This window comes from Acartia tonsa, chromosome 1 (assembly GCF_053477335.1).
Source record: "Acartia tonsa isolate MP-2025a chromosome 1, ASM5347733v1, whole genome shotgun sequence".
Taxonomy (NCBI): Eukaryota; Metazoa; Arthropoda; class Copepoda; order Calanoida; family Acartiidae; genus Acartia; species Acartia tonsa.
In genome coordinates this window covers 35,852,533-35,867,613 of record NC_137260.1, presented here as the reverse complement: position 1 = coordinate 35,867,613, position 15,081 = coordinate 35,852,533, and the positions used below count along the sequence as shown (strand labels likewise).

The 15,081-nt window shown below is 29.2% G+C and overlaps 1 protein-coding gene across 1 annotated transcript in view; it reads right to left on the bottom strand.

Annotated features, from left to right (window-relative positions):
- Window positions 1–13,414, bottom strand: part of LOC145318062 (FMRFamide receptor-like) — a 29,149-nt gene extending 15,735 nt beyond the window's left edge. Inside the window, exons 1-5 of the mRNA XM_080159397.1 lie at window positions 13,284–13,414; window positions 12,074–12,127; window positions 11,091–11,194; window positions 5,165–5,221; window positions 4,214–4,342 (exon numbers count right to left, since the gene is read on the bottom strand). Of these exons, the coding sequence (XP_080015523.1) occupies window positions 4,214–4,342; window positions 5,165–5,221; window positions 11,091–11,194; window positions 12,074–12,127; window positions 13,284–13,377 (438 nt within the window). The 5' untranslated portion in view covers window positions 13,378–13,414. The remainder of the gene's footprint in view (window positions 1–4,213; window positions 4,343–5,164; window positions 5,222–11,090; window positions 11,195–12,073; window positions 12,128–13,283) is intronic.
- Window positions 13,415–15,081: the final 1,667 nt, after the last annotated feature.

Below are 15,081 nucleotides of genomic sequence, written 5' to 3'. Positions count from 1 at the left end.
GGGATAATGCCGATTTTTATATTTTATGGGTGACTTCAATAAAGCAATAGAAGACTATGGAAGAAAAAAATATTGAAAGAAAAGCAGGATCGAGAAAGAAAAACACAGGTACAAAAATTTAGGTTAATGTATGATCATTACAGACCAACCAACTGATTGTTTGTTCTTAATAGTAGCGAAGCTACTCTATAATTCGAAATGTCCGTCCGTCTGTCCGTCCGTCCGTCCGTCTGTCCGTCTGAGACAGAATAGGGGAAACGTGATTTTCTCGGCTCCTATTAAAGATAGACAGCTGAAATTTTTTGACAACATTCCCATTATTAAGGAGCACAATTAACTATAAAACATCAAGGGCGGTCGGACTGCTTTTTAGCAGGTTTTAGGCTATTTTTGTATTTTTCACATTTTTCTCCATATCTTCAGTGTTTATGGTCCGATTTTCAAAATTTTTTCAGATATTGATATCAAAATTAAATTTTCTGTCGTTTACAGAAAACAACCATGACGGCCACACTGCCATTTTGCAGGTTTTAGGCGATTTTTGTATTTTTCTCATTTTTCTCCATATCTTCAGCGTTTATGGTCCGATTTTCAAAATTATTTCAGTTATTGATATCAAAATTAAATTTCTGTCGTTTACAGAAAACAACCATGACGGCCACACTACCATTTTGCAGGTTTTAGGCTATTTTTGTATTTTTCACATTTTCACCATATCTTCAGTGTTTATGGTCCAATTTTCAAAAATTTTCTGTTATAGATATAAGAATTAAGTTTCCCGTCGTTTAAAGAAACAACCATGACGGCCAGACTGCCCTTTTGAAGGTTTTAGGCTATTTTTGTATTTTTCACATTATTCTCCATATCTTCAGTGTTTATGGTCCGATTTTCAAAATTTTTTCAGTTATAGATATCAAAATTAAATTTCCCGTCGTTTAAAGAAAACAACCATGGCGGTCAGAGTGCCTTTTATCAGGTTTTTGGCTATTTTTATATGTTTTACATATTTCCCTATATATTTGGTGTTTTTGGTCCAATTTTTAAACTTGTTTTGGGATATCAGTATCAAAATAATTTTTCCCATTGTTATGAGAATCTTTTATGTAATCTACTTTGACCTTCGTCATCATTAAAAATAAAACAAGGTTTCGTGTTTATTTTCTCCAATAAATCTATTCTTGATTTTAATAAATACACTTAAAATCTACTTTTACGTATTTCCATCCACGATTTTTTGTGCTTCGCTACTTATGGATGTTGTCATCCTTGTTAAATAGGTATTTAATAAAGTAACGCCTTTACTCTTACACTATCTTCTTTCAAACAAATTCAAATTAAATAAAAAAAAACTTTGGCACATGTCCCGCGTGAAAACTTTTCTGTCTTTCAACAAACAAAAAAAGAGAAGAAAAACAAAGAAAATATGTTTTAATTAAATTTGTAAAGTTTTGAGAATGTAGAAAGATGCACTGAAGACAAATACAGTGTTTTTTTTATGAGCACTTTTTTGAAAGCAATTTTACCCCACTTATAGTTATCAGAATTTAATGATTAATGGCTTATTTTCTTCGTTTTTTAAGGGAAATTATGAAACAACAAAAAAATTACAGTTTTTGTTGAAAAAGTACAGTAAAGTTAAAAATTAAAAACTTAGGTGTCAACATATAAAAATGGTTTTAGCGCATTTTTCTTAAAAAAATGGATTTTCTGTAGTCGACTTTGGGGGGCCAGTACTCCCTCCCTGGTTGAGATATGACCTTCAAACTTTGATATGTTCTAGTACATGTCCCTAATAGTATCTGTATACATTTTTAGCTCTATATCTCAACTTTGAAGTGTTTAGCAGCCATTCTTGCAAAAGGTTGATTATTTGAGCATAAGAAAACTGTGCTAAAACCATTTTTAGATGTTGACACCTAAGTTTTTAATTTTCAACTTTACTGTACTTTTTCAACAAAAACTGTAATTTTTTTTGTTGTTTCATAATTTCCCTTAAAAAACGAAGAAAATAAGCCATTAATCATTAAATTCTGATAATTATAAGTGGGGTAAAATTGCTTTCAAAAAAGTGCTCATAAAAAAAACACACTGTATATGGATTCTTTTTCTATTTACTTTCAAAATATTTTTCTACAGCATTATTCTTATTTATATTTGGAATAACGATTTTTTTTTCTTCTGGGGTTTGACAAGGGGAAGAATACTTTCAAGGAAACCTTTAAGACGTATAAGGTCACTAGCCATAATAATAAAACTATTTTGCTACAGCCTTATACAGACAACCAACCCATTGAGAACATGATTCCTAACATGTTGTGTATTTGAACCGAAAACAAAGAAATTTAGAGATTTAAGATTCAAAATTGGAAAGCTAAAAACCTGAAATATTTAATTGCCATTTTATTTTTTAATGATTTCCAATAATTATTTGAGTTGCTTAGTGTTTTTCTTCTATATTGACGTCATTACTTGTTAATTTTTTATCAAGAAATATAAATTGTTATTCCAATATAAAATATGGGTTGTGCAAATATGAAAATAGCACACCACAAACCCAGTTGAACGTATGCGTTGCCATTATATCAAATAAATGTTTATTTATTGAAATTCTTATTTTAATTTCTATGGTAACTAGCTGTTATTATTTTTTTCATTTTCTTTATTTTATTTCATGTATAAGTAGTGAAATTATAGGTCATTATAAGGCATCTAAGTTTTACAGGGTTTACACTGGAGACTGCTGTGAAAATTGGCAAATTGGTGAGTGCAAGTTAATTTAATAATTTTGTTTTCTCATTCTTCATATTTGAATGAATAGTATAATTTTGAAAGATTCATTTTTATATAACAGCTGACTTTAGAAATGATACGGGTTTTCATCAATTCCACTTATGTATTTGTTTGTACGTAATTTATACATGTTATTGATTTTTTAAATAACCCTTTCAAAAATTTACTTTTGGAATTTTTAAAGACATTAAAAACTACCATTAGTACCATTACAAAATGATTTAATTTCAAAATAAGAAAGTAAATTTAAAATTTCGTTAACATGCCTCTCCGAAATGACTAGCCTAGTCCAAAGAGACTTTCCTGCTTAATTTTAGCGCCTTGCTATTTAATTATATCTTGCAGGAAATTGGAAAAATAATTGCAGAGCCCTCAACAGTTGGCTCACGTAAATCATATTGTAGTACTTATTTCAAATATTTTTAATCCATCTTATATACTCAATCAAGTAAAAGTATGTGTGTCTATCTGTCTACAATTCTTATTATACAATTTTTTGTGTGCGGTGAGGTGAGATTTCAAAGAATCTCAATGTGGGGTTAATTTTTGCCCGTCTACAAAATAATTACACTTGAGGCAAAAAATACATAGACAGTTTAAAAATCAACATTACGGTGTATAAAGTGTCAGAAATTTACCTTTTAAACAATGGGCTAAGTGGTAATCTTTTTATTTCAGAGATATTGAGGGGGGGGGGAGGAAAAGTTCATAAACTTCTGGGTGGTATTTTCCTTCCTACCCCAATAACACATTTAGGTTTTTTAATGTAATTAAATCATAATTAAAACCTCTACTGTAAAAATATTGGAAACCTTCAATTATGAAATTAAAAGAAAGTACTCCAACATATTAAATAGGTCAACATAAGAAAGTGCATTCAGAAAGAACAAAATTATTTAAATTTTCATAAAAAAGAAAATTTATTTGCATAGTCAGCTTAATTATACAATAAAGCGAAATAAAATGTTAAGAACTAGTAAGAGATATAATGTCTTGAGAGAAAAATATTAATTTCTCTTAACAGGGCTAAACATTCGAGTTCTAATAAGAGCCCCAATTAGAGCCAAAGTAACATTTAGCACATATTTGGGGGGAATGCCTAGATACAAAACAGATGCAACAAATAAAACCTCGTAGTGTAGCGTTTTTAAATTTTAATGACTAGAGGATATTTTAAAAAAAATACAATTTTCTTTCTATGATGACACTAAAAATAAAGAGATGGATCATTAAAAAAAGATAATCTTTAACTTTCCTTTTCTAATAAGAAGATAATCTGGAATTATCATTTGTGCAATCAACTTAATACAGAGTTGCACCTGTTTAATGGCCAAAACATTCTTCCTTTTCACTTTTATACACTTTTGTAACATATCATTAGTGCTAATTGTTACTGCTAGAATTAAAATTGCATAGTACTTACCTTACAATTATGAAATGGAAAGCAGACAGTAATGAACCTCTCCAAAGCCAGGGAAACCACAGAGTACACGCTTCCTGTCAGAGACATGTGCAGTAGGGGCAGAGAATAAGGAGTTATCCGCGGGATTATCTGATAATTAGATAACAAAGTTAAAATTTTGACAAACTTAGCTTAGCTGATTTTTACCAGGAAGGAAGGAGAAAAGGGCTGTACTTTATACAAGTTCCCAAAGTTTTATCATTACGTTTTCTTATTCGTTGTCCTTACAAATTTGTGGGCTTCTATTCAATTTTGATTTGTTTGTTCATTGAAATGGGTGTCAATTTATCGGCCATTGATTTAGACACCTGGATTTTTACATTTCAATTTTCCAAAAAGAAGTTAAACATTGTATTTTATTTTACAAAATAAGGACTGAACAAAATTAAATTTAATCTAAAAACTAATTTAATTTTAAACATAATCCATTAAAACTTCTTTTATCATCCAAATTAATCTTTGTGGTAAATTACACTTTTTTGTATTTTGTTACTGAATAATTTTGCATATAATGAATATTTGATGTTTGTATATTTCCCCTGGGTAATAACTCTAATACAGTGACTGACATAGGGATAAGCTTTATGATTGAAGAGTGTGTTCAGACACTAAGTTTTTGTTTGATTATATAATGGACATTGTACACATAGTAATTTACATACAACTTTATTTTCATAAATGCACATATTCAAATAAATGACTTACAACTTTAAATTCAATTTTTTTCAACTAAATAAAAGTCTGCGTAAAGAAAGAAAATTTATATCAAGATTAATTAATTTTCCAATAAATGAAATCCTAAATTTGATGATTTATTCCTTTTATAATGGAAGCTACTTAATAACTCATGTCTGTCTGTCTGTCTTATGCTTGGAAGAGGGGAGGTGGGGGATTTAATATAACGTTTATTACCTGTACAGCAAAATATTCTGAGTATATAGGCAGACAATATTGTATCACTAATCCAATCTAAAACAAAAATATTTTGAGAAAGAAAAATTTAGGACTCTTTAAGAAAATTACTATATATTTATAAAGTTTAAAATAAAAATTGGAAATTGAGCGTATAAAAGTTCTTTTTACATTTTCTGATCCCGTTTATTACAAAATATTAACTTATACATAGTTTTAAACTTTAGAGGTAATCGACACAATTTTTCTTTCTCTAAAACAAAAAGTGTGCTTTAGTGTGTAAGTGTTAATGTGTGTGTGGGTAATTAAGTAAAATACTGACACTTTATTAGAGAGAAGTGTCTCAAGAGTGTTGTTTCACAAATATTAATTAATTTTCTTCAAGCTTCTACGGGCTAAGCAAGGAATTTTAATTAAAGTTGCACTCAACCTTGTAGTTTATGTATAGAACAATATATTTGTTCAGTATTTAGGCCTTTTAGTTTTCTCTCCTCTATGTAAGAAAAGCATACATTAAAATACTAAATTGGGCTCTATATCTCCACTATTAATTTTTTGCGGAAACCCAGTAAAAAAGGTTACTGCTAGAGAGAGAGCCGGCGTTTTTGAAAATTTGAGTACTCCCCCCCCCCCTCCCTCGACAGAGAACAACTATTTTAGGTTAGGTTATAGGCTAGGGAGCCGAGCGCTGCGGCTAGGCAGGCAAGGGGGCCGAGCGCTGCGGCTTGGCAGGCTAGGGAGCCGAGCGATGCGGCCAAAGTTATTAGTTCTGTTGGGAGGGGGGGGGGGTACTCAAATTTTCAAAATTAAAAAAAAAGGATATTACCAGAGAACCTATGCTTTACTTTGCTCTTGATTATTATTATATACTGTTAAATATTTCTTTGATATAATAATAGTATGCAAAACAAATATGGATAGGAGCAGAAAACCAAGTCATACTAACAAGATATCAAGCTTCTTATTCTTCAATATACAGGGAAATAACAATATGCAATAAAAAAGTCTTTTTAAATTATGGAAAATATAATTAATTCTTTTTAAAAAATTTAAATTATTCCTGAAAAAGTTTAGGTAAGATAACTTTGTAAAGGATGAGCTAGATGATTAATCCATCTCTCTGTGTTCTAGAGGATTTTAATGGTCATTATTGTTTTGATATGCGCTCCCAACTGGATAATATTGCTCTTGTCGAATGCAATCTATTCTGTAATTGTTAAAGTGATGAAGTAATAGCTCTCAAGAGATTCATTTGGACAACAGTTTTATTAGGCATAATAAAATATATATCATGATAATTTTCTTAAGATCTTGTTTTAAATTAAAATATAAATATTACAAACAGTTGGGAAAATTAAACAATCTTGTTGTACAAGAATGGCAAAACCAGCATTGTGTAATATTTCTAAATGAACCAGGCAAGTGTAAGGATAAAACAATAGACAAAAAATTGATGTAAAATAAATGTAATTAGAATTAGCCCTTTTTGCTCTATAGATTGAAATTAATGTTTAAAATCTTGGACACTGCTAGTTTAAATTACTCAATCAAGATTTGATAAAAGTGCCCAAACTAATTAGGTCAGACTGAAAATATTTTTAAGCACTTTCATTTCCAGTATAGTATAATTCACAAACCAATGTCCACTCCCTCTCTGCGAATTAACCGATACAAATACAAGAAATCGGTAATTAGTTAAAAAATAATATTAACTAACAAATCAACACACCTAGTTTTGTGTATCTTTAACAATCTTGGTTATTCTATTTTCTCAACTGTAAAGTTTGAATACCCAACTTGCAGAAGTTTCAATTTCAACAAAATGTAATGTATTCATGAAAATAGGTGTTAAGGGATCAATTGTAAGTCATACTTTACTTTAGTTCTATGAATTGTGTAAGTTTATCTGTTAAACCCAAACTGAACAATAAGTTTTCAGCCTCTTTTATTTTTCCAGGAATAGATAAGACATTCAGTCTATTTATCAAAGTACCAACAAACAGGGCTGAAAGGCACAAATGTGGAAAAACATGATTTTACAGGTTCAAATGGTCAATAATACATTTTTTGATTAATATGATGAGAATTATAATATTATTTTTAAAATATCACTTTTCTGATTGGTTTAACAATTTGGAAACAGCGTAGAAAAGAGGAATTATTTAAGAAAAAACTCAGTTTACAGGGACTTCCACCTTTTTTTAATTGTGAGGGGTAAAATTAAAGGTTTGAGGGGGGTAACCTAACGTAATTGTTCAAATTTTTGGGGGATAAAATGAGGGTTTTCAAAGTTTGAAGGAGGTAAACAACCTTATACCTCAACCAAAGAAGGTCTATGCCCATTTAAATACTTCAGATCAGCTTTTTAGTTGTGTCCTTGAAGTTATTAAGGATGCCATATTGTAATACCTAATCAAAACTCTACATTGATAAACTATCTTTTAATTGATTATTTGCCTTTTATCCATGGCAAACAAGAGTAAAGTAATTGAGGCTGTAAATAGTAAATGCACTTTTTGTTTAACAAAATCTACAATATGGAGGCCAAAATCAATTCTAAACTTTAGATTATTTACATAAAAAAGAAATAAATTTTCAGTTAATACAAACAGACTATTTCTTTAAGACCCAGAAAAACAATAGACTCTTTGAGTGGCTGAGCTGCCAAAAAAATTCTATGCTTTTATGAGAGACTGCAAGATAAAAGAAACCAAAGCAGTAAAAACTGTAATAAAAGCAATAACCCCTTAACATTTGCTAAATGACAGTGCATCAGTATTGGCAGAACCTTAGATTAGAAATTGAACAGATCTATAATATTACACAAAATTGATTAAAGGTGGGTTCTATAAACAAAACTGTTACGGTATCGACAGCTGCAAATACGGTATCAACAACAAAAATCTGACGCTAGACGTTCAGAAGTCATCTCACGGTATACGCAATCGCTGTAACATATCGCTGTTATGACGTCATCTCACATTGCTGTAGATTTCACAGATGGATCAGGGAGATGAACAGCATCTCACAGTACAAGCTATCAAAAGCTGTCAAAATTCCTGCTTTTGCAGACGAAAATTATGTAAATAAAACAATAAATCATGCATTGAAAGCATGGTTTATGATGAAAAAAACGGGGCATTCCCAACAGATCTCTATGCAGGGGATGAAAAATTTTAAGTAAAAAAATTTGAATAATTATTATAAAAATAATATTTTCAATATAAAATTTTTGATAGGTAATTGAAATTAAAATTTTTTTTTTAATTTTGTAGAAAAAAATTTTTAATTGAAAAAAAATTAGGTAGGTAATCTATAAGTGAGTAAAAAAAAATTTTTTTCCGGGGGGGGAGGGGCATTTTCTTTCCCCCTCTCCCTTCACATTTTCTGTACTTTAAAAAAATAGGCTGAATTGACCAAAATTCAAAGACGACATTTGCTTAACATCCCATTTATTGTAGTTTTGCTGTTGATTTTGTTGTTGATGACAGCTGCAGTATTGCAGTTCTATCACTGTACCATATTACCGTATTATCTCTCACAGTAATGTTTATAGAACGCACCGACACACAAAAATGGCCGCCCGAGGTACTGCAATGTGAGATACCGTGATAGAACAGCAATGTGATAGAACTGTGATCACAGTTCCGACTATAGAACCCACCTTAAATCTTAATACAAAGCAGTTGTATCTATTTTAAATAAATATATTTATTTCCTTCAAATTGGTTGGTTTTAAAAATATGTATTGTTCTTTTATACTAACATTATATTATATCTCTGAAAATACTACAGTAAAGATAATTAATATAAAGATAGAAAAACAATAAATAATACAATATACATATATCTAATTACATGTTGTTCTATGGCAAGCAAATACAAATACATAATATATATTGCTTTATATATCCAATATCTGAACAAAATACTCTTTCACATTAGATTGGTCTTGAGCAGAAAGCAGATAGAGAGTCAGAAATACAGGAATAACCAAATATATAAAATAAATTAACTTTTTATGCAGAAAGGAAGAATTTTCAACTTTTGAAATTATATTTCTTTATTTTCAGAACTTGTCTATTTGTGGATTAGACCCAATGGCAGAAAAGTATAGCCTCTGATTACAAGTCTCATATTGTGTCTTTACATCTAAAGTGTTCATTTTATACCTCTTTTAGGCCCAAACATTCTCCCCTTCCTAAATTCCCATATGAGACATTTAAGTGGGTATCAAATAATTTGGGAGATATTCCTAACTAGACTGTTAGTGTGCTTAGTTCAGCTCCCTTGTTGTATCCATGAGACCCTGCAAGATGTGGAGAGTTTTAGTGAAGCTTTTCCCATTTTGTTGAGTACTCTGATAGGTGTGGAGTATATTTCACATACTTTATATTATGTCAGCTATAGAATACTAAAATCAAGGGGTATTAGAGGTTATTATAAACTGGTTACTATCAGAATTTCAACAATTTTGTATTCTGAGTGCAAGTTAAAACTTAAAAGAGTAAAGTTAATTATGATAAAATACCATAAACATAGAAAGTCAAAAGTCTAAAAAAAACATGTGTAAAATTTTAGATCACCAAAAAAAATTTTTTATCTCTATTAGTTGATGAAGAAAATGAAGATTGCATCACCTTTAAGTAGGTTTTTGCTAACAGAAACAAGTATTAAAAAAGAAATATCCTCTTTAAAAACCAAACACTATACCTAATCATCCAATTAAACAGACATTTTAGCAAAATAAAATATATCATGTTTCCTCTGGTTAAAACTATTTAGAAGTGTAATTACTTGTTTCATTTGTGCTATTTTTCTTTTAATGATGTGTTTTCTTGTTACAAGACACATTTCTCCAATAACAGTATATTTATAATGTCTACAACTTTTTTACAAGTAATTAAAGATTATTAGAAGATTTGTCTTTAAAATAACTGTTTTGAAATAATAATTATATATTTTTTTAAGTTGTCAATTAATTTTTCAAATTATTGAGATTATTGAAAGTGTGATATTGTACATAGGCATGTATATTTTTAACATTTTTGGATAATATCTTTTTTTCAGCAGGGATCGGCAGCCACACATAAGCCCCAAAAATAAGCCCACCTGTGTGCCAATTAAAAAAAAAAGATTGATTGTCTGTTTAGGAACATGTTTAGACATCCAGCTGAATTTTAAAGTTATGATATGACGATTTTACTGAGGATTACACGCGGCTGATGCGCTGCTTGCAAGCCCTGCATTTCAGTAAGTAACTTAGAATTTAGTTTGATTGAGTATTAAGCAAGAGTTCAATAAAACATGAGTGCATGATTCAAATGTATTGATGACCTGCAAATATTTAGTGCTAACATTCAAGTGTATATTTGATTGAAAAGTATTGATTGCAAGCAGTTAATTCAAAAAGCAACACAGAAAGATTTTAAAGAGTACTTACTTTATGTATATTACATACATATAGAAAACCCGTATAAATGATCTTATTTAGTGTATTTACAAATCATATAGCATAAACTATCCCACAGAAATTACAGAAATATGAAATATAATATTTTAGTTTCAGTTAGAGAGAGTGTTCAATTCCCCAACCTGTATTTGATTTGCTAGCTTCTTCAACTGTGCAATAAAATAGTGTTCAATCAAGTGAGCAATATTTTTAGATTCTAGATGCCTCCCGTAAATATCATATAATGAATGTTATACAGACGACTAATTTTATAACACAAAAAAGAATATTTTAAACTTTTTAGCCTCCAACGTTTCAAAAAGAAAAATGATGTTCGTCTGTAATATTGTTCTAGGCTAAAAATTTGCTATTGGCTTTTATTTTATTGTGACTGTTTTAAAAAGTCAATCAATTATTGTATAAAGAGTTTTTGTGGTGAATGTGAGTGCTAACCTAATAAAATAACTAACTTACCAAGAAAAGAGTGTCAAATACTGACAAACACTTGAGTAGATTGGCAAAACTTGGCTTCAACTCCACGTCTTTTTTATGAAATATCCACACACATAAAATGTTTCCTAAATAAAAGAAATCATTATGAAATGTTTATGATACATAAAAAGAGAAAAGGAGAAGAAAATTGAAAATAGGAATCAAACTTAAACAGTTGATGGAAAAATAGGGAAATTAGATAGCGAACACACCCAAATAAAACTTAAACCTTTTAAACAATCATATTACAGCTTTCCTATATCTTTCAAACACAGGAAGGTTATAGTCCAGGACATATAAACAGACAAACCATAAATACTCAAAGAGTAGCTCTGCAATCATAAATCATTTGATGCATAAACTAGTAATATAATGTCTGATGTTTGTTATAGTTTTTAGATAATAAGCATGTTCAGATAATTGTATCATAATTTTCCTATGCGGCAAACACACTGTAAAAAATTATTTCCTTATGGCTCTATGTCCGCTTATTTTACTCAAATAATGCAGTTCTAATCCCGACTGAATTGTTGATGAAAGTCTAAAATTTGTTTTCGTAAACATCTGAACTATACAAATTTAATCTATTAGATTTTGAAGAGTTTTACGGAAGTTTAAATGTTTGGACTTTTCAATTTTTCACAGTGTAATAAAGCAAAATTGAATAATTAGGGTCAGAACTTTTTAAATAAAAACATAGCTATCTTGTCTATTAAGTTTTTCTGTCCTAATGTATGTAATGCTGCTAAAACAAAGTTTTATTAGACTAGAGGAATTTGACAATGAAATAATCTTCCTTTTAATAGCTAAGCGAAATTAGGAGGAAGAAAGGGTTTTAGATTATCTAACAGAGATGTCTCATATCCTCTTAATACTAATAAACTATTTATAGCAATGGAGTTTAACAGTAACAGTAACCACAGGGGCGGGCGAGCATAGTGAGGTTTTAATAAAGTAAGGCTTACCTATTATTCCAGGTATAGATAAAGCTGGCAGTAACACTCCTTCAATTATCAATTCTAGAACAAAAGATTAAATTAGTTTATATATTTCAAATTTGTCAATGGCAATTTTAAAATGATTTTACATAAATATTGCAGATGCTAATTGAAGGTCTGTTTGTCCGTTTTACAATCCCCCCGGCTAAAAATTTCTGATCCAATTTTGATTTTAAATATCTAAAAGCTGCTTTAAGCCTAAAACTTATGCCAAGACCAGTAATGATATTTCAAGCAGAGATAAAAACTTTTGTTAAGTTGAAAGGCAACAAAAAGGTCTTTTAGATTTATGTACAGTATATATTTGGAAAGATGTGAATAAAAATATAAATAGAATATAATTTTCATCTTTCATAAACCAAGTTTAAATTTTTAAAATCAAATTCGAAACTTAAGCATGGTTTGCAGTTTCTGTCAAATCGCCTGGACGAGCTAGTTGTCTAATCTAGATAATACTACTAACCTCAAACTTAACTTTTGAAACTGAAGAAAATAAGCATAAAGTAATAAAAAAGTTGAAATAATTATTACGATAAATAATTAGGATTTTTATAAATATTTCATGAATGGGCCAAAATCCTCATTCTTATGAATGAATGCCAGATGCCTTATTTTTTAATGTAAAAATATAGGTAAACAATATGTTTATCACTTTGAAAAACTCGCGCATGTGCATATTGTAGCGGCCAGTTGTTAAGATCCTTCATAGGTTCAAACAATACAAATCTTGAACATGAAAAGTGTCGGCCAATTGTCAAGAACTCCCGCAGGTTCAAACTTTTACACAGAGCTAAGGAATTGAAAATAATTGAGAAAAAAACTAAGTGCAAAGTAATAAAAATGATAATTAAAACTGGAGCACAACCAGTTTTTTATATGGTGCCATATTCCTGACCTTGTTAGGTCTAGTCTTGAAGAATTTAGAAAAAAGAAGTTCTGAGATTTATTTCAGAAGATATGAAATTTTTCTTTAAGTTTTTTTCAGTAAAATCCCTAATTTTATAAATAGAACTCTGATACCCCCCTTCCCCCCAAACGTCTTGATCTTGCTTAACCATATTCCTAACATGAAATTATCATAAAATTTGGTCCACAATCATTTAGATTAGGGGTTGGAGGGGGTGTTTGATCCTTCTCAACCAAAATGAGGGATTTTTTTTCAAAAAAATATTCTCACCTGGAATGCGGGTATCTGTGGAATTCTGAAACTTGTCACTGATATTCAAACCATCTCCACTACTCACATTCATCTCATACAAGTTCTCAACCATAATAATTTGTATCTAAGAAACTTTAACTAATTCTCTATCTTCTGTAATTAACAAAGTCATAAAAGTAATTAATTATGATTGTTGGAGAAAGTTTCTTTAGAACTGAGTTTGTTCCTAAAACTCATTTAATAATTTTTACTAAGACAGTAAATTTTTTTAGACTAAAAAACTTAAGTTTGCAATCCATTACTTGGTTTAAATGTCAATTTAAACAACCATTTATAAACTTTTACAATTAAAAGATTTACAAAGAAAAATTACTGACAAGTATTTATTTTTATTTCTATCTTTATATTACATACACTTGTGTAAAATCCACATTGGGACATGTTATGAATACTCTTATAGAAAAGAAATAATTGGTAGACATTGCAATGAATATAAGTCTAGTATTTATTTACATATTGGTCAATTTGGTTAGCTTTTTATTAAACAAGATTTCATCTGAATTTTGTAATAGATATGAAAAATTGTTATGTTTTGATCTAAATTCTTTGTATCACCTAAATATTTTTAAAATCATAAAACATATTTCAATACATCATATCTCATTCAGTTTAAAAATACAATTAATTATTATTGTAAAATTGAATTTCTCTAACTGATACTATGCATATTTTTACATATACAATTTATATAGATTTACAATATTAAACAAGGATGACAACATCCATAAGTAGCGAAGCACAAAAAATCGTCGATTGGAATACGTAGATTTAAAAGGTTTTTACTTAAATCAAGAATAGATTTATTAGATAAAATAAACATGAAACCTTGTTTTATTTTGCATGATGACGATGGTCAAAGTAAATTATATTAAACTGTTTTTAACCTATTTTTTTATCATATATCAAAAATATACTATGACACCAGTAGAATCAGACTGCAGAGCCCAAATTTGAATTAAGTCCCCAATAAACTTTTTTTGGGGGATTTAAAAATCAATTTTATATGTTGCTGTGATCATTTTGATGGAAGCAAAAGCATTTTTTAGTTTGGGGTTAAATTGTTTCTTACAGAACAAATTGATGTGATTCAGATTATATCAATACAATAATAAAAACTCTACTCTGTTCGATGCAAATAATTTTTTTCTAAAACAATAATTTATATAGAAGAAATTTAACATTAAAATAAAACATATTATTCTGAAGTCTGAACCAATTAAAAGTCTTGTTTCATTTCAGTTTTTTACAATTCAAAAAAGAGTGTTTTCACAAAGTGACTTATTTCCAATGTAGTTAAATAATTTTTATTTAATTAAAATGAAAAGAATGAAAACTATACACATAAAAGATACATGCTTTTTAAAAATATTTAAAAAAATAAGTTTGAATAATCTTATGTTTTATCATATTTGTATATGTGACAAAAATTTTTTTGTTGTATTGCGTAAACGTTTGTTGTCATCTTTCGATGACCTCCGAATTAGTTGCCGAATGTGTACGCAGTTTCCTGAGTGTTTCCTCATCCTAGCTCAATATTTACTACTAGCTAAAAATCTTCAAACTTCCCTCAAAAAATCTAAATTTGAATGTATAAACGATTTATACATTATAAATTTGAATTTTTCAAATTTTGATATTTTTTTTAAAGTTTGAAGCTTTTTTAGCTAGTAGTAAATATTGAGCTAGGATGGGGAAACACTCAGGAAACTGCGTACACATTCGGCAACTAATTCGGAGGTCATCCATCTTTCACTAT